Source organism: Cavia porcellus, unplaced genomic scaffold, assembly GCF_034190915.1.
Source record: "Cavia porcellus strain 051 isolate PalLab524CR breed Dunkin Hartley unplaced genomic scaffold, mCavPor4.1 scaffold_21, whole genome shotgun sequence".
NCBI lineage: Eukaryota > Metazoa > Chordata > Mammalia > Rodentia > Caviidae > Cavia > Cavia porcellus.
The window spans coordinates 16,235,476-16,257,495 of record NW_026947504.1 but is presented as its reverse complement, the minus strand read 5'-3'; the positions used below and the strand labels follow the sequence as shown (position 1 = coordinate 16,257,495).

The window sequence follows — 22,020 nt, the reverse complement described above, 5'->3', positions numbered from 1 at the left end:
TTGTCTTGGCACCCTTGTTGAAAATCAACTGGCAAAAATTGTTCATTTCTGGACTCTTAATTCTATTCTATTGATTTATCTCTCTACCCTTGTGTTCATACCAGACTGTGTGGGTCACTTTAGCCTTACAGGAAGTTTTAAAAGTAAGCAACATGAACTCTTCAACTTGGCCTTCTTTTTCTTCCCAATTTTTAATTAATTATAAAAAAGTCACTGATCTGAATTTTCTGGATATCACAGCATTCTGGTGTGTTTACATTATTTGTCTGTTTTTACCACAAAATCTTAAGTGGAATAATATGTTAATATTAAAAATGTGCTATAGGTCAAATTTAACAGTTATGGATGGTAAATACCTTTTGCATACTAAGTTGGGATTTGTGAAAATTTATAACTATAAGACAACCCCAATCAAATAGTAATACTATACATCGGAGGTACAAGTACATGTTTTTGGTCATGAACTCACATCTCTAATTAAGATTTTCATGAAATAAATAATGCTTAATTTATATATTGTACTGCTACTTTGTTAGATCACTTCATAAGAGAATTCCAAAACCAGATTAACATTATTAGTGCCAATGTATGGTATTAATGTATAAAAGGAGAAATATACTCTGAAAGCAAATGCAAGTAAATAGAAATTTGAGTGGAACTATTGAATGAAAATACTCAAAATCTATCTGAGAATATTGGGATTCCAGGACTTCATGAAAGCATAGTAGTTATTTTCGCACATGTAATGATAGTAATACAGTTTCTGGCAAGGATTTACAAAGGCTTTTTTTTTTTTTTTGTATGGATTGTCTGTAGCCAAATTTATTTTCATCACTACTTCCCATACCTTGATCCATGACACACGACCCCAAATCATTGCTAGTAGCATAAACTATAAAACTGTTAATAATTAACATGAAATGGAAACATTTTATTGCATATAAAATTATACATAATAGAAACTATAGAAAATCTGAGTAGAAAAATAAAAGTGGCTGTGTGAGAAATAAAGGTGGGACGGGGCAGAAATGGAATGGAAGGGAGCAGAGAAGGAAAGAAAGAGGAGAAAAAGAGAGGGGAAGGGAAGAGGGGAATGGAGGGAGGGAAGGGAAAGGGAGGAAAGGGAGGAGGAAGAAGGAGAGGAGGGAAGAGAAGAGGAAAGGAGTACAGAAGAGAAGAAAAAAATGGACAGGAGAAGAGATCGGAAAGAGTCAATGAAGTCCAGTTCCAGGGCTGGAGGCTTGCGGCATGTTCCTGGCACGCATGAGCCCTGGGTTCAAAGCCCGCCCACAACTTGGCTTTTCTTTTTAAAGACTGCTTGGGTATTCTGTGTCCTTCGTAATTCCACATGCGTTTTAGGGTCACCCAGCATTTTCTGCAAAGAAGCCAGCTGGGATTTCTATAAAGATAACACTTGCTGTAAGGTGTATCGTGCAAGCTCACACATTAAAGCTCTAAACTCCACCGTGATTTGTGTGTGAAGATGTGGCCTTGTGAGGTAACTAGGGTTAGATAAAGTCTTTAGGGTGGAGCTTTCATGATGGGATTAGTGTCTGCATCAGTTAGCTTTTTGTCATGGGGATTAAATACCCAATAAGAGCATTCTGGCCTTTGGAATTACCACCAGAGCCACCCATCAAGTTCTGCTTATAGCATTCTAGGGCTTCTCTAGGGCTTCAGTACCAGTTTTCAGTATTGGCCACATTTTTGTTGCTGAGAAAAAAAACCTGATACCCACAGATTAAAGGAGAAAAGGTTGATTTTGGCTCACACTTTCAGAGGGTATAGTCCATGGTTAGCTGCTCCATAGCAGAAATATCATGGCAGAGGGGTGTGACAGAGGAAAGCCATTAATTTCATGGTTGCAAGAAGCAGAGACAGAAAGCAAGGAAGAGCCAGCTAGTAAGGGGACAGGGACCCGATATAGTCCTGGGGAGCATGACCCAAAGACCCACTTCCTCCAAGTAGGTCCCACTTCCTAAGAGTCTACTCAGTTATGAACTTAGGTGGTATTATGAACCCACTGGTGATGCTCACTTCTTCACAATGCAATCATTCTCCAGGAACCTCTTAATCCAGTCACTATTAACTGACACAGTACTCTTTCTCTATGCCTTGCTGTCTGTCTTTATTTCTTCCCTGTGAAGTTTCAACAACGTGGTGGCTCTCTGTATGCTAGGAAGAGAACTCACTAGAATCCAATCATGCTGGTACCTTGATCTTGGGCTTCCTAGTTTTCAGAAATATGAGAAGATAACTTCTGTTATTTAAGCCTCCTAGCCTATGGCATTTTATTATGGTAATGTGAGCAAAAATAGCATTAAATTTGTGGATCCATTTGAAGAGTGTAGCTATCTTAGGAATATTAAGTTTCTGACTCATGAACATGAAATGATGTCCCATTTATTTAGGACTTCTTTAATGTTTTGTAGTTGCCACAGTGCAAGGTTTGCACTTATTTTATTAAATTTATCCTAATGTATTTTTAAAGCTATTTTAAATGCAATTTTTTCTCAATTTTATTTTCATATTGTTCACTGTCAACGTAGAGAAATACAATTGATTTGGGTACACTGATCTTGCATCCTGAAATCTTGAAGAAATTTTTATTCCAATAGTTTTTTAGTGCATTCTTTAGGATTTATTATACACAAATTCATGCCATGCATATAAACAGAAGTTTCCTTCTTCCTTTTCAATTTGGAGTCTTTTATTTCTTTTCTTTCCTATTAAACCTAGCATGAACATGTGGTGAGAGTGGACATCCTTGTCTTATTCATGATCTCATGGGGAAACGTTCTCTTCACCAATAACTATATGACTTTGTCTTTGTTCTAGAGAGATAGTTCTACTGAATATATAGTCTTACTTTAATAGTTATTTCTTTCAGAATGTTGGAGGTTTATTTTACTATTTTATGGTTTCTTGTTGCTATTAAAAGTCAGCTGTCATCCTATTTATTGTTCACATGGACATGATCTGTTATTTATCTCTGGTTATTTTTAAGATGATCTTTTTCTGATTACCAGAAGTTTCACTCTGATGTGTGTACGTATATTTCTTTTACACTTTACACTGTCCTCTATATTTTCTTGCAGGATTTTATTATAGAATTATTATATAAATGTCAATATACAAAGTTTTAGAGGTTCTGATTCTGTTCTCCACTGTTCCTCCTACCTCTTTCTCCATTAAGATTTGTATGGCCTTGGTTCTGCGTTACTAATTTTCCTAATAACACCATTTATGGGAATTCTTTGAGGTCTGAAGTAAATTTGAGCTGCTCCAAAAAGGATTATCAGTTGCTTCTGATACTGCCAAGTGTGGGGTTTTCTCTTAAATTTTCTGCTTAATTTTAAATTTATACCAAACACATAGCATGAATGTCGTCCAGAAATCATGTAAAGGATGTGTCATTGACAGACAGTTTCATACCAGGGTTAGTCCTTCCTACTCGGTACTAAAACCGGGACAGGCAAGTTTCATTTCTGTCTCTCGCCAGAGCCAGTTTGTTTCTCGCCTTTCACACACCAAGATTTCTGCAGGGGAAAGCATTAGCTACACATGGAAGCCTCCTACCAAGTTCTCACTTTTCCTCGGTTCTCAGATTGTAGCTTTTTCTCCACGATCCACTTGAATATGAAGGTAAAATCCCAAGGTCTCCAAGGTTTAGCATAAACTAATGAAGTAAAATTTGGCATCAGAAGTCACATCAGAATTTCTACTTCCATTTTCTTGACCTGCACAGATTCTTTTCATGTCAGCGCAGTACTGCATGTGAAGCATTGTAACAAAAATGCACAGAAATTTTAGAATTCTCCAGTAAGAAGGTTCTTCAGGGTAACTGGCCTCATTACTGATTACTGTTGGAAACACAAATTATGTCATTTGTTTTATCCCTAAGTATGTTAACATATAAAATAGTCAGAAAAATAATGGTCTGTTTCCCCCCTTAAAACTCAATTGAAAGTAACTCTATAATTTCATTGTGTTAGATTCAAAGTGGCCAAATTATTCCCTTTTCTGCATTTGCACTCTCAAAACCAGATCTTCCCATAAAAGGCAAAGTCTGTTTCTCCGTGAGCTTCTATCAGGGTTGGCCTTTGACTTGTTTTGCAGGACTTTGACACATGTGACACAAACTGAGACTTGCTCTCTTCTAGCAGTTGGAGTTCTGAGACCACCATATGACTGAGTCCAGGTCAGTCTGCTGGGGCATGAGAAGCCAGGTGAGGGACAGGTCAATTATCACTTTTGGTTTAAGCAAAGGGTAACCGGAAACACTCGAGAATACAATCATAGGGTCACCTTGTAACAATTTTATTGACTTTATTCTTTTCCTTGCTTCAGTTGCTAGAAAGCCAATCTCAGACACACAAGATGGAGGTAGTGACCGATACCAAAAGATCTGGGGCTTCAATTGACTCTAAATTCAGTCCAAGTCAATGGTGTCAAGTGGCTCCATAGGAAGTCAATCCAGCATCAACTACTTAACAGAAATGCAGTCCTTGCTGGACCCAGATCTGTTCCGGTACCCTGCTTTCAGAATGACAGTGATAGACTAGCACAGATCAAAGAGGAAGAGTTGTGGATGACACAGACCGGAACTTCAGATAGGCCCTAATGCAAGGACTTGCACTATAACTGTACACAGAAAGACCAAGCTACAGGTATCTGAAGGGCAGTCATGAGGAAAAGCAAATGCAAGGCATTCTCTCAATTTTATGAGGACAAACCTAGGATAAGCAGGTGGAAGTTACAGATTTTAAATCAAGTGCTTCCTGAACCCACAACCAGTCCACCTTGAGAACGGATGTTGTGTGAGCCGGGGAGCCTGCAGGCAGGGTATGGAAGGGGTGGCTGGAGAGACACTGGTTAGAGACACCGTGGAAAAGGTGGTCCCTTGGACTTATCCTGCTTTTTATTTTTTATTTTAGCTAGATTCAGTCTGTAATTCTGTAAATTAGCTATGAGTTAGCTGCAATGATTAGAAGTAACTCAGTATCTGGCTGATTCCAATTACAAATCTTAGTAAGGTCAAGATGGATATCCTCTCTTGCTAAACCTAATCTTTGAGGACTCACCCTGCTGTGGAACAGGTGATCAATTCGGAGCCAGGCAGGATTTAGCCAAGATAGCGTGTGCCACCATTTGCTCTCAAATTGATTTGTTGGCACAGCCAGGAGTCTTTTTAGATATTTAAGTTAAGCTTGCAGGACTGTTTCTCCCCTGGGCCAGCCTCAACCTTTCTACAGTCACCTATTCTCTTTCTCCCTCACATCTGAACACTGTTCTGTTCTAATCTCCTTTGCTTCCCACTGCCTAAGGGAGAATTCTCTTAAGAAGCAGCTCAAGGAAAGTCTTGCAGGCTTTTTCAATATATTAGCTGTCTGTATCTGTTTTCTGTGCCTGAGGCAGGCCCTGCTGGAGGGTGTGGTCAGGAATCCTAGAAGACAGTTGGGAGATCCTGGCTCCTACCTTGACAGGTGAAGCATCTGATGTGAAAGTGGTTGTTGTGGACGCGAACCACTTCCCCTTTGCAGGTGTCTCCGCATCTGTAGCACTGGATGACATTGGAGCTTCCCGGGGGAGTGTAGGGATTCTGCTGATAAGGGACTGTAAGAAGAAACAAGAGATCACTATCCAGAAGGCTCCAATTCTTTAAAAAATTTAAAAAGACACTATCATAATATTAACTGGAAGGAAAGAGTAGAAATAATTAACACCCCATCCCACCAAATTCTCATTGAATGTGTCAAGCTACGGCAGGGTTAAGTGGCTGGCATTGTGATCCGGGTTCACAAGTCTCTCTAGGAAGGCATAGACTTATGTGTGGGCAACAGATACTCTCTTTCCTTGCAATAATAGAGGTCAAATTCCAGAATGCAGAAAAATAATTTAAGAAATAAAGTCATGTGCCATAAAAATGATGTTTCAATTACTGTTGAATATGTGGTATTGGTCCCATGACATTAGAATGGGGCTGAAAAATTACCATTGCCTACTGAGGTTGCGGCTGTAGTAACAGCTTAGTTACTACAGCAACACATTACTCATGTGACTGTGGCGGTGCTGGTGTGCATAAATGACTGCACTGCTACTCATGTAAAAGTATAGTACATACAATTCTACACAGCAGATGACGTTTGGTAGTGATAATAAATGACTATATTAGTTTATGTATTTACCATACTATGCTTTCTATTATTGTAGTGTGCTCCTTCAAACTCTAAAAACACTTTATGGTAAAACAGTACTGCATGTTTTGCTGGCAGATGTTCCATAATACACCTTATATTTACTACTGTCTGTAATATTGAGAGACCACATTGGCCACGTGTGGTGGTGCACATCTGTAATCTCAGCACTTGGGAAGCTGAGGCAGGAGGATAGAGGTGAATTGTAGACCAACCTGGATCGCATAGTAAGTTAAAGTTCAGCTTAACTAAATAGTGAGATCCCATCTCAAAATAAAAGCAAAACTAAAAACAACCCAAAATAACAACAACCAATAACAACAAATCTAAGAAAAGAGAGAGACCACACTGGATGATTGGTCAATACCATGTTGGTATGTGTAAGTACGTGTGATGATGTTTGCACAGACCACATTGAAGGGAATCAGGTAAAAATGCATTTTTTGGGGATGTATCCTTGTCACTAAGAGATGTATGATTGCACTGGGCATGCTGTTATACCGCTGTAATCCCGGCACTATAAGAAGCTGAGGCAAGAGGATCACAAGTTCAAGCCCAACCTGCAATTTAGTAAGACCTTGTCTCAAAATAGATAATTAAAAAAGGGATGGGATGTAGCTCATTTGAAGGCTTTGAGTTCTCCAGTACCACCAGCAGAGAGAAAGAGAGAGAGAGAGAGAGAGAGACAGAGAGAGAGAGAGACAGAGAGATAGAGAGGCAGAGACAGGAAGAGAGAGAGACAGAGGGAGAGAGACAGACAGAGAGAGGAAGAGACAGAGACAGAAATAGGAAGAGAAAGATAGAGATAGAGACAGGGAGACAGGGAGAGAGACAGACAGAGAGAGGGAACCAGAGACAGAAGATAGAGACAGAATGAATTGCATTTTAAAGCAGTGATCCAGAAATGCTATTTTTTGGTGATCTCTAGATAAAAATAAGCCACCAAATTTGTCAAAGGAATTCAAGTCCTGCAATTGGCTTATGGCTTTCAAAGAAATGGTGGGTCACCTGCTTCCAAATAGCCTTTGAGCTAAACAAGTTATACCCCCTCCCTGGGCCTCAGTTTTCACATATTTAAAATGAAGACAGCTGGTCGACAGAAGACAGATTTGCTAGGAAGGGGACATAAAGGGAGGCACTTTGGCTGGAGACGGGCTGTGGACAGAACTCACAGTAAACTGTATGTGAATAACACTTTCTATAAGACTCGGAAAATATCCAAGGTGTTCAAGTGATTGTGAGCGTTGAGGTCACAGGGAAGTGGAGTGCTGTGGTTAGAACCTGGCGAATCCCAAGAGGCTGCTAAACTACGGCATTTGTTAATCATCCCATGCACAGCCTGGACTGTCCTCACTGATCCACCTGGAGTCTCACACTTCTAAGCATTATTCTACAACTATTTTCATATTCTTAAGGAGGTCTATGATCCTCATATCTGCCTTTATCCTCTTTCCTCTTTTTGGAAAAGGAACAGGGAAGTGTGACTTCTGATAATCTTTGACTTCAGTTAACCCAAATCCTTAGCGTGCTGCACAGAAAGAGGCTGTTGAATTAGACCCGAAACTGGCTGCTGATAATTTTGCTAACTACAGAGGAGAGAAAGATCTATTTCATAATCTCTCACTCCTATTATTTAACTCTTCTGTCTTAAGTTCAAGATCAGTGTAAATGCATTAGTTAACGAAATCATTAATTCATTAAATGGGTTGCCATGATAAAGCACATTAAGCGCATAGCACATGTTCTCTGGCATTCAGGCATGAGATCACCCCCACAGCTCAGAGTAATAACGCGGAGCTGTTAACAACACGAGGTGGATGTACATATGGCATGGTAATCATTTCAGGTAATTAAGAAAAGAAAATTGAAAAAATGCAACATGTTCTTGAGGGCAATTTGTATGTGGCTCGTTTTTTTCCTGATTTCTGTTTAATGTCCCCTAGAAAATAAGTTGCTCTCTCCTCTTCCTCCAAATTGTGCGAAAAATATGAATCTGTTTATATGAGCAGTGTGGTGACTTACCACTGCCAAGAGAAGCAAAGCTGTGAGTCTGAAAATAAAATAAGAACAAAAAGTACAATCATGCCCATCAGTGATAAGAGCTCTTGGAAGTCTCTAAAAGTCCGTGCAGGATCACTGCACAGATTTTCCTTTACTTCTAATTAAACCTGCCTCATAGTCTAAGAATCAACTTCCAAGATCAACTTTATTTTTTCTAACCTGACTTTATGGAGAAGTGGATTTGTGAGCACAGGCTTCAGTCATAACTTGGCCTTTGAGCTGTTCAGACAAAAAGGCTGGAGGTTAGAGTGAGGGGATGGCTGGGAAAACAGGCCTGTTGAGGTGGGAGTACCAACTGTGCTGCTTTCTCTGGGCAGACGATGCTGCTTTGGTGATGCTGGGTGTGGCTACAGCTCCAGAAATGTCTGATATTAGTGAATAACAGACCCACAAGTGATCTATGGAGTCGGTTCTTCCAGACTGCTTTTCTAAACTATGATTAGAAAGGGCAGTGAGACTTGACCTTAAAGGACTGGGGTGGGTAGCTCAGTAGTACAGCACTACACTATAGTACAGGTCCAATTCTCAATACCACAGAAAAAAAGCAAACCAAACCAAATCCTTGGCAGGGGTGGTGGCGTATTTCTTCAATCCTAGCACTTGGGAGGCTGAGGCAGAAAGATCATGATTTTGAGGCCACAGGGTTCAAAGGCCAGCCAGAACTACATAGCAAGGCCCTGTTTAAAAAGAAAAGAATCTTATAGGTGTGGTATGACCTTTCCCTACTCTGAGAATTCCCTAGGACAGAGAATTCCCTAGGATAGAGAATTCTCTAGGACAGGATCCCCAGGGGCAGGAAAGCTAAGCTAAGATCTACCCCATCTGCTCCTGCCTTGAAAACTGCCTAATTTCCAATAAGATGTTTTATTCTTAGATAATTAGAAACTTAATCTAACCTTATTTTCTATGTGTGTAGGTCTGTGTGTGTGTGTGTGTGCGCACACACGCACATGTGTGCCTATGTATGTTTTTGTTTTTTCTTTTTCTGAGATGCTGGGATTGAGTCTATAACCTTGCTCTTGTTAGACAAGAACTCCAACACTGAGCCACACTGCCTGCCCAAAATACTGAGATTTGATTATTGATTTTCTGCTGGTTACTGTTCCCACTAATTTTCATCTCAGAAAGTATTCAGGTTGGGTCTCTTATTTGCAACATTTTTCCATTGGGTAGATGTCTTTTAAGCTCCACATTGACTTACAAATCCTAAAACTAGCTCATATTAGGAGCCAGCTACCCTAAGACCACCAGTTAAGAGCTGCCATCAGGTTGGTAGGACATTAGCCCTGTTCATTTGTGAGATTATCCATGATATCACCATGTTTAGGCGTGTGGATTCTGCGATGTGTTTCTAAAATGCATGCAGGGAACCTCTGAATTCTTTTTAGAATTATTTAGCCAAACAAGGGCACTGTGAGAGACATTCCCATTACAAATCTTAAGTACTGTCCAAAAGAACTTTCTGAGATGACAAAAATGTTCTGTATCTGCTTCATTTAGAATAATAGGCATCAGCTATATGTGGCCATTGGGCAACTGTGTGACTGAGAAAATAGATTTTAAATTTGATTTAATTTTAATTAGTATAAATTTACATTTAAATAATCTTACTAGTAAGTGGCTACTATATTAGATAGTGTAGCATGATAGCTTCAAAAATAGAACATCAGGCAGAAGAAAAGGAAAACTGTGTGAATCTTGGTTATATAAAAATAAAATGTACAAATTAATTTAGAAATTCCACTTTTGACACAAATTATTCATTTTTATCTCTGAAGATCTTTAAAGTTATATTTAAAAAAAATTCCCTACAGGAATTAATTACACACAGGCCACTCTCCCTGAATTTGAGTTGGAAACAAGAGATCCTAAGCAGTGTTACACAGATTTCTTAAAAAAAAAAACCCAACACAATATTTGGGCATTGAATGAACATTCTAATCTTTCCACAAATAAAAGCGAGAAAATCAGTTGGCATGGCTGTCGGTATAATTTTTTGAAGTCAGAAAACTGGCTGGTCAATGCCTTTGATATTAGAAACTAACAGTCTGAAGCACTGTCTTTTTTTATATGCATATCAAATCTTTAGAGTTGTACAAGAAAACATCTTAATGCCACAACCAAGTCCATGAATAAGGCTCTTCCTGGATGCTACAAGTTCATCTGAGGTTCATCTGTGTTGGACTAGAACAACACACTGCAGGGCAGCGAGGCTGACTGCCCGGGGACTGGAGGAGCCAAGGAGCTGTGTGCAACTCTGCACCGGCGCGGCCTCCGGCTCCGAGCCTGCGATTTCCTCCCTCCCTCTCTTTCTTCCGTGATGTCTCTGTCTGACGGGTAGCGCTGGCAGTAATCCATGCTTCAAATCCCTCTGTGCTACCAAATTTTCTAATCCTAGATAAATCATCTGACTTCTCTGGCCTCCGTTCCCTTCTTGGTCACAGAGAATATTGTGTAAAATGATTTCTTAGGTTCCTTCCAATTAACAAATGGTTCTACATTTGTGTGTCTACTTCTGTTTCCTTTCCTTCTCCTAAACTCTTTCCTTTCCATTGACTGGTATACTTTTTATTTTTTTGGTACCAACAATCAAACTCGGGACCTCATGCTTGCCAGGAAAACTCTGTGCTATTGAGCTATATCCCTGACCCTAACTGGAATGCTTTTAACTGGACTGTTCTACATTACCAAATTTGCTAGTTCCTTGTCAAAGCACTTAATGGCATGATTCTTCTCATAAGCACCACAAGCATGTTCTTTTTACTAGCACAATATTTTTCCCCTTTCACTGATGGTCACTTGACCTTGTAGATAAAAAGGTTCCCATATTTAAATAGAGTATCTTTAAAATAGCCTTTAAAAGGTAGAAGCCACTATGCTATGCTGAAATATAATTAAAAGAGTGACAAAGCTGATTTGGAGACAGCATAACAACTGTGAATAATTGGTTGGAAGTGAAATCAAAACAGTAAAGCTTCTGTTGAAAGGTGAGACATCAAGCAGAGACTCCGCTCCTCCAGCAGAGAGCTGGCAACGGCCTGGGTCCAGAAAAACGCACATATAGGTGGGCATGAGTGTAGCAGCTGTCACACTGCTGGGGCTTGTGACTTCCTGAGGGCCCACAGTACTCCGAGCGAGCTCACAGGTATTTGCCAAGTTTGGAAAGAAAAAGGCTGCAGGGGACGGCCTGCATAGCGGAGGATCTGATAGCTCGCCATCTGATTTGATTTCAGAGTTGAATCAGGGCCTGTAGCACCTCCCTTGTTTCCTATGGCAAGGCCACCGAGTCACGGGATCCCAATGGAAGGAGTGAGAAGCACATGGCATGGCACTGCAGCCTGGAGACAGGCAGGCTGGGTTTGGATTGCATCCCTGCTGAGCGAGTAAGTGTTACAAACCTCAAGCCTTTAGTTTCCCTATCTATAACCTGGGAATAACACAAGTAAATTTGTATTAAATGACCTAATCAAATAAGAGAATTTAGTGCACTGCCTGGAATGGAGTTGGATTCAATAAGCAATAATTAATAGCAAAAGATCTTTGGAGCCATGGATCCTCACCTTAAACCCAGCACAATAATTCTTTGTCAACTGTTCCTATCTGTCAGCTCCTGAGCAAACATTTCTCAAATCCATTTTTGGACAAGTCCAGCAAAGGTTTCCTGGGTTTTCTTTCCTGCTGACTGTCAAGATAAAAGCTGCTGGCCTGAGACCATTCGCTACCTTAAGCAACCTCTTCTTTCCCCTGGAGCTCTCTGTTTATGGGTTTCTGTGGGCTGCAGGGGTGGGTGGTTGATCTGCTCTTGATGTATCTGAAGAGGAATGTGTGAATTGGGTGTTTCCTGCTGTAGGAATGAGAGACTATGATTTATGTTATCCTGGGGCAGTGTATTTTGGGCACATCTGCTGTTTCCAGGGGGACGTGCTTGGTGTTTTCTGGGTGTGCATACTTAGGATGAGCAAGTGATTTACTGTTTTTGGCAATCCCTGAGGGCCGCGCATATGTTATCGCATTGCACCATACATCCATGCCCGTCTAGTGGACATCTAGAATCAGACCCTTAGAATGGAAGGGGCCCGGGAGGTTGTCCTCATACACCAGCTTGTGAATTCCATGAGAGCAAGGACCATGTGTTTCTTGTTTACCGTGTCACCCTCACTGCCAGGCATGCAGGAAGCACCCACTTCATTGTCACTGTTTCCTTCATATCTGTTAAATGAATGAAAGAATGGAAATGTCTTGGCCCAGTGGTTTCACTGAACAGATGAGAGAGTTGTGGTGCAGAGGAGAAAGCAATAGCAGCTCCAGGACGACAAGATGATGGAGGGCAAACTGAGCATGAACTAAGCTGGCTTGGAGTTCCAGGGTAATGAGAAAGAGGGAATAGAGTTTACACAAGGCTAATGAGCATAGGGCTGGGGTGGGGTCACATTGAGGTTCGGTGATAGAATAGGTGGACTGGGGGTCAGAGAGTGTTTCAAAATGCACAGCACAGGCGAAAGCTGGAAATTGCAGTCAGGCAGGAAGAAGGCGGGGTGAATGCATAAAGACAGGTCCAGGAGGTTGATAGGTAGGATCTGGAGTGCTTCCTGTGCTTGTGCTCAGCAATCTATGGGCATCACCTTAACTCCAGAAGGGATACTTCTTATTTTATTGATAAGGAAACTGAGGCCCACAGAGCTGAAGCTACTCATCCTAGGTTGCTCAGATAGTAAATGGCAGACACAGAACCTGAACCCAGGCAGTCTGAGTCTAAATCCTGTTCTCTGATCTCTAAGATCGGTTACCTGAAAAGCAAAAGTACCAGTAGGACAGGATCAGGGGAAGGATGCTAATGTGGTGTTTTTTTTTTTTTTTTTTTAGTCTTTTTGAGACAGGATCTCCCTATTCAGTCAGGCTGGCCTTGAGCTCACTTGTAGCCCAGGCTGGTCTTGAACTTGCAATGATCCTTCTGCCTCAGCCTCCCAAGTGCTACGATCACAGGCATGTGCCACCACACCTGGTGCTAATGGGGTATTTTAATTCCCCCCAAAACAGCCAAATTTTTAAAAAATCTAAATTTTAAACTTTTAAAAAAGTTTAAAAAAGTTTACCGAATAGTGAGTGGAGGTTACTGGAGTATAGAACAGGAATCAGGGAAGAGAAATTCAGCCTCCTTGGCAGAGGAGGAAACAGATTCTGCTCTAGGCCAGCTTTAGCAGCTTCCCCAGGGAGCCAGAAAAGCCTGATTTTATCTAAGTACAGGGGTGCAGGGTGGGTCCTGAGGGGCAAGCCTGCAGGTGTTGGCAGCTGCAGCAGGGTAAGGAGGAGTCCTCTGGGAACTCCAGGGTTCCTCCACAGATGGTCCCCAACCTGGCCACAGTTTCCTGGGTCTGCAGGTCAGGAAACCATTCTGACGTCCAAGAGGATATGGCAAAATCTGTGCAGCAATAGTCCTTTGTAGTCTCACTGCCAGGCTCACCAGCATGCTCATGTCATGGCTGCCTTCCTCCAGGGGGCCGGGGCAGTACGAGTGTCAGAATGCAAGCCAGTCTGCTCCTGTCTGGCAGCTGGCTGCCATGGGACAGTGACAGCAGATGGGTATGAGCAAAGCCTTAAGTGGCCTTCACAAGTAAATCTCATGAGCAAGCAGGCACACACGGCAGTCCTCAGCATCAGGGAATTCTTCATTATGCATAAAGTTGAATTCTGCGTGACCTAGCTGCATCTGGGGAGCGGGAACTACCACTGACTCAGTTTGCCCAGTCTTTACTCCCCCATGCCTGTGTGCACGGTCTCCACCCAGAAGGCAGCACAAGGCTTCTTTCTAAGGCTCCAAATAAATCCATGTCCTCATTTCTTTCCCAGAGATTGTTCTCCCTACCCCTGGGCCAGGGAACGATCTTGTTAGCTGAGCCACAGGAGCCTGCTCTGTCCTCCCTAACTCCAGCTTTGTCCAGACATTTAGCTTTGTAGTAAATCCTTCCTGTGCTTTTGAGGGCACAGGCTTTTGATATTCCACAGCCAGGGAGCCACCCCTTTGTCCCTGTTTTTTGCTGCCCATCCCCGCCCTGAGGCTTTGCTGACTGAACAGGGGAAGGCACAAGAGGGGTGGGTGAAGGAAAAGTCAGTTAATGTTTCAAAAATACCATCTCGTTACTCTTGCCATGGAGTACTAAGAACACACAATACAGTACCTCTCTGTAATGATGGCTGGGGAATAGATAAGTCTGGCGAGAAAGACAGAAAATCCCTGTGTGTCTGCTGGCCTTGATTTTCCACTTTGGAGTAGGCTCCTACCAATGGACACCAGCTCTCTTGTTACTCTGACTCTGTCCCTCAAAAATCTTTAAATTCCCAGTGAGTGACACCAAGGAGCCTGGAAAAACATCTAAAAACAGCTAACATTAATCAAGCAATTCTTACGCGTCAGACACTGTGTTAAGTGTTTTATAGGTGTCATCTTAATTCTCCCAGTGGCTCCATGAAAATTATTATCCCTGTTTTGCATGGGGGAACCCGAGGTACAGAGAGGCTAATTCATTTAAAGTTACCCTATAGGTAAAGGTTAGAGGTGGGGCTCAGATGAGCATCAGCTGGTCTGGGAGAGGCTCAGTTTTGTTTCTTCTCCCTCCTATGAGACACACCCAGCAGGCCTCCCAGTAGCTGGCATCTTGCAAGAAGGAAGAGGGACCTGCTTGATCAGACTTATCTGGATATTGGGACCTGCCCAGGCATCCCCAGTGGGGAGAATGGAGTTACCTTGAGCTCCAGCCTGGTGATACTCTTCCCAGCACCTCTACAGCTTATCTGAAAATTACCATTTGGGTTTTGTCTGGGGCCCTGGAAACCACGTTGGAAATACAGAAACGTCAGGAAGCGGCAATTGTCTTTGTGTGATGAGTGACTCAGTGCCTTGGCCTCGGAGTCAGAGGTTTTAGTACTTACACAATGTTTGCTTCCTGAGACCCTGGCTGGCCATCAAGCTCTAATACACTGCAGGGAAATCCAAGGAATACCAGCTGTCAGCCTGGCTGCTCGACTCCCAGGTTTTCAGTATTGCAGTGGAAAGAGTATAGAAAATGTGTAGTTTGGAGATTTTTTTTTTTAATGATAAATTACCTACCATATGGTTGCTTTCTTAGAATGAAATAATGAAAAGGGCTCCAGGTTATACTGATTCTGTTGCAAATCATGTGTGGAATGCAAACACACTGACCTGGTGGTCATCCAGGGAAATTCCCTAGACCAAGGGTTGCTTGTACTGGATGTGGTTCCCAGACACGCTTTATTTGGAAGGCCTGGTGTTTGTTTCTAAGTTCTTGCAGATCACCATGGTTCCTAGCTCTTCCTTTTGCTTTTCCCTGCCAGCTTCTCTCTTGTACTACCAGGCACTTGTGGGCATTGGAATTGTGATCCCAGCCTAGAACTCAGGCAGATGGACTCAGAGCCACATGCAGAAGTGGGGAAGACCACTTGCTTATGACACCTGCCTAAGGCAACCAGGAGGCCTTCTGCCCCATCTCATCCCCACGCCCATCTTTCCCGGTGCAGCCCTGGCGCTTAGTGAAGGGAGGAACTTGCTCAGAATCTACATCCTGCTGACCACACCAGCAGGTAACGTGGGGAAAGAATCAGTTTCAGGTCAGGGACACTCTGCTCAACGTCTAAGGTGGGGACTTGCTGAAGCTATTTCAAATAGAGTTCTCCTGAGGCATCTTTTTGCGGAGGCACTGCGGAAGTCCTATAGAAATTTGAGCAACAGGGCAAATACTTTAGACACCAAAGACACTTCCACTAACTAGACACTCACGCATCATGATTCGAACTGTGACAGGACCCTCACACAGAAATCGGCCTGTCTGTCAGGCTGCGAGGAAGTCTTTAGCTTCTTTTCAACTCCCTTCTTCTTCCTCAATTCCCTGCTTCCATCCCTCCATCTCTCACTCTTCCTTTCTTTTTCCTCTGTCTTATAGCAGTTTCTGCCAGTGTCTTGTCCTTCTGAAGCAATCAGTTCCTTCTCTGCCAACTTCTCTCTCTTCCTAACTTTTTGAGGGCCTCGGCAGATCACCCCACCTCCATCTCTGTGCCTTTGTTTTCCCCTCTACCAAGTGAAATGGTTGCCTTGTGATATCTTGGTTTCCTTCCAGATAGCCAGTGGTGGCAAACCTGCGGCACGTGTGCCACAGCAGGTGTTTGTATCACTGAAAGCTCCAAAAGTTTTGCTATCACTGAGACAGACTGTTTAATGTGTAGGAAACAGAGGTCTAACACAATGTCTTCAGGGACAGGCAGGGAATGTAAATGGCAAAATCCAACCAAGGGGACCAAACTGAGGAGAATGCCCACCTAAAAGGACAGGTGCAACTGGACCCAGGGACTTGTGGTCATGCACAAACAAAGCTGGGTCCTGAAAAAGCCTGTCTGTGTGAGTGAGATTCTGTCTGTGGGTCGCCAGTCTGGGTCTCTGTATCTAGACAGGCAGATGACCACAAAGTCAGTTTTGATTACTGTCTGAGAGAAGTCACATGCTTACCACATGCGTGTAGGATTTGGAAGAACATATTCCTGAAATGAGGTCTTAAAAAGCTCCAGGCTGGATAAGGAAGTATCATAGAAGTGTGTCACTGTCAAAGTTTCAGTAATACTACTCAGGGACACACAGTAATTTTTAAACATTTTGTTTTGACCGTGATCCATTGGAAGAAATTTACTTTGCATAATAACCCAGGACACAAATATGTGAAACAAAAACTTCCATACTGATTTGCACTGACACTTTTTTCTCTCTTTCTGTTCTGCTCAATTTCATTACTTTGAGTTATTTCATTAAAAATGTTGTGTTTAACCAAATAAATTAATTTCAGGATCCCCTAATGGGTTTTTCTGGAGTTCATGTAGAGGTCCAAAGAATGACCTCTACATGATGACGAAGATGATTATAGTCTTGTGCTGTCTAGTATGACAGCAATTAGTTACCAGTGGTAATTAAAATTATAATTAATTAAAATTTCAAATATTGAGTTGCAAGATACACTAACCAATTTCAAGTGCTCAAGAGCCACACAAGCGAGAAGCTACAATAGAGTATTTTCTTCATTGTGGAATCTTTTATTGACCATCTGGTTGGCACCAAACCTCGTAATTTTTCTTTTTAAAAAAATTAAGGCCCAAAGTCCTTCTGGAAATGCATTTGAGATCAGGGATGCCTGGGGATGAGACCCCACTGTCTGTCACCAGAGGAGTCATGATAAGAAGAAAATTTATCCTCAGTAAGGGAATAGCAACTCCAAGTCCACATCCTGCATTTTGCATGCAAGATGTAGATCTATTTGAACCTTAACCTTCCCAGGAAAGCAGAAGCCAGTTTCTGTGTGCTACTGGGCAGTCATGGAGCAGCTTCTGTAACCTGGTGAGAGAACAGGATGCAGAACCTGTCAAGTCTGGGTTCAAAACTACAGTGTGCCTCTCACAGGCTATATGACCTTGAGCAAGGTGCTTCATGACTAGGCTGAGTTTCTCTAACTGTAAAGTGGAAATAACAGCATTGAACTTTTAGGATTTTTGAAAGGATCAGAAAGCTATAGTGGTAGGCGCTAAACAAAAGCTTGCAATAATAATGATGATGATGATAATATTTCTCTTCCTCCTTCTCCCACCTTCATAAACATTTTGGGGATATAAGGATAGAAGTACTTTCTACCACCAAAAATGTTCCAGGATATTGTAGAGTTTCTAATATTTCAATACTAGTAGGGTTCCAAGGCATACCTGTCAAGGGAATGAATGATTAAAATATATCCCTAAATGCTTACCATCTAAGTTAGGTGAAGGGATCACCAAGATTCAAGGAGCCGGAGTTCATACATGAAGTGATAAGGTTACACATTTTTTTTTTTTTGCATGGGAAGAATCAGAATGTGAAATATTTCTGAAAGGGAAAGAGAAAGCTGGACAAGCACCTTAGTGAGACGGCATTTTTGTATGTTTTAGTAGATTACTGGTTCATGATATGTGGGATTAAGAAGTCAATACATAAATAAATAAGAAAAGGAGAGAAAAAGAAAGTCAAAATACAATAGAAGATACAGAATACTACTTTCAACATCATTTATGAGAAAAGAATTTAAAGATCCTTCCCCAAATCAGTGAAACAAAGATTTTAAAGATGCTCATGAAACAGAATTATTATTTAAAGTTTCAAATTTAATTTCATTACTCCAGAGGAATTGGAAGAAATGTCGCATCTCTGTATGGGTCAGTAGTGTTTGATTATGGCTTCGTCCAAGTATAATGTCCTACAAAGTGTTTTTCCCCACCCATAAATGTAGTGGACATCTGTTGTTTTGCCTGCTAAACGTCTGTTCTGGGCTTCTTCTGGCAATAGAATCTCTTTCCTGTAGGAAAGCCGCTGCAAGGGGTTTGGGTGGGGCTGTCACTGTCCCAGTACAGGATGGCCAAGTAGACCAGCCTTGACTCATCCAGAGCATCCCAAACTCTTCCCATGTGCTCAGTGGGTACTTGATCTCCTCTGCTTTGGGGTTTTCTAATGGAGCTCTTGGGGTGCTGACCTAAGAGGAGACAGTCTGGGGTTCCTGGTGTCATCTTGTTCCTTACGTTGAGAGGACCTTAGAGCGGAGGGAGAGAAAGAGTGAACAAATCCCTGGATGCCTTTTTTGAGTCTGTGGATCATCAGGGGCCTGAAGCAGACATACTGCTGAATGTTCCAAAACAATGTACTACACTCCCTTTCTCAAAAAAGATGGGAATTAGTTTGTGCTGGGGTGTTGCTACTTGCAAATGATTTAGGTCCTAATACTCATGGTTTTCATCCAAATTATAATCAAGGTAGGAAGATGAGCAAGGAGGACCAGGTGTGTGCCTGGATGTGACTCAATTCCTGTGAGGAAAGGCAGAAGAAGTGATGTAAGAGAGGATGAAGGCCAGCAGCTGTCTTCCTCATAGCTGTTTCTCCTGCTCATGGAGACTCTCTGCCTCTTAGGGGACTCTCTTTAGAGCAACCATGACTTTTGGGACGATTGCAACCTTTCCAGACTTGGAGGGAATCTTGGTTGGTGAAAACAGATATTGGTGATCTCTTTTGCCAATGGACTGATTTAGGCAAACACATGTACTGCACTCCTGGCTGATGAGACAAGAAGGGCAGTGTCGGGAGGAATTGGAAAGGTTTTCCTCTGTGGATGTCGCCTTCCATTTCTGATGTGGGAACTGCAGCTGTTGTGTTTCTGATGCACTCTGCAAGGAACCACTTGAGATGCAAGGAATCCAGGGCCCTGACAGTGTCCTGAGCCTCTGAATTATGCTGAGTGCTCTCTGGACTTCCTTCCTCCAAGTATTGCTCAGGAATGGCCATCACAACCATGGTGTATGCAAATATCTTACTGGGACCTGGAGAAGCGATTAGAGATGTTGTAAGTATCCTATCATGTAGAGGGCAGCCCCTTCCTCTCCTCAGTAGTATTAGTAGAATAAAGGTGTCTAGATTGCTTCAGCCAGATTTTCTTGGGGGCTGTCACTTGTTGCTGCAAGTATGCTACAAAACCAAGGGTGCTGCACAACACAGACACCCAAGCATCTGGGGAAAGGCTAAAAGCTGCTCTGTCCAAATGGACTGGCCAAGCAGAGCAGGGGTGAGATGAAGGAGTCACAGAGTGGAACTCAGTGGTAGAGAGGTATCACGCCAAATTCCTTCAAGGTGCTTTTTACTACATGAGTGTTTCTCAAAGTGTTCAGCTAAACTACCTGCTTCAGAATCACTTGGGGTGGGGGTAAGGGAGGTGGGGATTGTTAAAATGCAAATTCCTGAGCCCAACCCCTACTTCACATTTTGAACAAGCTCTTCTGGGGATTGTTTTCTCACTCAAGGTTGAGAATAGTTGGGTTACTGATCAGAGAGAAGATCCACCACTGTGATGAGAATTTCAGAAATCTTGATATCTGATACTAATTTGTAGCAAAAATACTATCATCAGATAACTTGCCAGCTTTCTGAGTGCCATTAAGTATGTTTTCTCTGATGTGTTTGCCAACCTTCACAAATGTTTAAAAGAGTCAACTGGCATTGAAACAATGTCCTAATACAGCTAGATTAAACCCCACTTAATTCACTCAGCACTACCAGATGGTTTTTCTTTTCAAAAGTTGTCATTTTTTTTAAAAGAAGAGCTGTTTGGGTCCTGTTATTAAAGCCATCTCCAACCGGGCAGAGATGAACAACACAGGCGGCTGTGCTGCAGGGAGATAAACAAGGAATTTCCCTCACTCCTGTGTGCATTCTAAGCCCTGGACCTTGAGGTCTCACAGTCAGGCTGTGATGGTGACATTTGTGAAACCAAAGTCAGTCCTTCAGCACGGTGAATCCTGAAACTCACCTTGACATGTTCCTATTTTCTTCTAGTCTATTTATTACCAAGTCATAGATAGGTATCTGGATCCCTTTTGTTTTTCTTCAGGGCAGCAACCTTTCCATAAGCCACAAGCTTCTCTAGGTTAGACTCCCATAGTAAGCTTCCCACCATTTTGCTAGACTACCAGCTCTCAACTAGGGAGAATTCTTCACCTGGGATTATCTGACAACACCTCTCCAAGTATTGCTCAGGAATGGCCATCACAACCATGGTGTATGCAAATATCTTACTGGGACCTGGAGAAGCGATTAGAGATGTTATAAGTATCCTATCATGTAGAGGGCAGCCCCTTCCTCTCCTCAGTAGTATTAGATGTCAGCGGCTAATCTAGTCAAATGCCAAATGTGTGAATGTTGACAAATGGTGTTTTAGATGTACTCTCTATTCTACGATCTCAGGGGTAAAGTCCTTCTCTGACTTCCCTCAGCAATACAAAACCCAGCGCCATTGTGTCCCATCATCCTGGGCACTTTCACTTGGTGGCAGTTTTGTTTTGATATAATTAGTTGTGATCATTTGCTTAACCTCTGTTTCTTCCTTTTGATTTTAAGTTTGATGAGAGCAGAGATGGTACTCATGGAGCTCAGCTCTCTAGACTTAATGCCAAGCATACTGTCTGGCACATGGTGATTTACAATAGACATTGTTAAATAAATAAACCTACTTTGTGAAAATTCATGTGAGGCCATGAAACACCCTAGTTAGCATAGCTCTTGTTTATAAGAAAGGACATTTTTTTTGTTGAACGTGCTTCCCCCTAAAGCCCCATATGACAATATGAGAAGTGTTTTGTAGTATAGGGAAAGAACAATTAGAATCCTACGATGTCAACAATTCTGAAAATTTTTGATCTCAGGACTCCTCTGTACGCCTGTTACTGTTATCTCTAAAGAGCTTTTGTTTAAGCAGATTACAGCTAAAAATATTTATCACTTTAGAAATCATATCTGAGAAGTTTTTAAAAGCAAAAATATACAAGCACACATCAGTTATAATTGCATCACTCATCGCCTCCGGAAACTCCACTGTAAACTCATGAAAGGATGAGAGGGAAAGGCAAATTCTTAGCATCATTACACAAGTATCCCCTCAAAAGGTAGGAGGGTCTCTCAGGGATCTCTACAATGTCTTTGAAGAATGTTACTCTGTAAGAATCTTGAGGCTATAGGGATAAAATCTTTCAAGAGAACCGGGCCAAGCTATTTGGGGAGGTGCCACCCAGACAGGCTTTGAAAGATGGGTAACGTTGGGACACATACCCCATAAAACCATGCTTCTCTTGCTGGCTCATGGAATGATTCCATAGCACAAGTGGGAAAACTACAGCTCAGGGCCAGATCTTACCTTCAGTCTTT

The 22,020-nt window shown here is 42.0% G+C and overlaps 1 protein-coding gene across 7 annotated transcripts in view; it reads right to left on the bottom strand.

Moving 5' to 3' along the window:
- Positions 1-22,020, bottom strand: part of Ablim3 (actin binding LIM protein family member 3) — a 115,751-nt gene that overhangs the window by 69,371 nt on the left and 24,360 nt on the right. For all 7 annotated transcript variants that reach the window (XM_063232337.1, XM_063232339.1, XM_063232340.1 and 4 more), the window contains exon 2: positions 5,479-5,616. In XM_063232337.1, the coding sequence (XP_063088407.1) occupies positions 5,479-5,616 (138 nt within the window). The remainder of the gene's footprint in view (positions 1-5,478; positions 5,617-22,020) is intronic.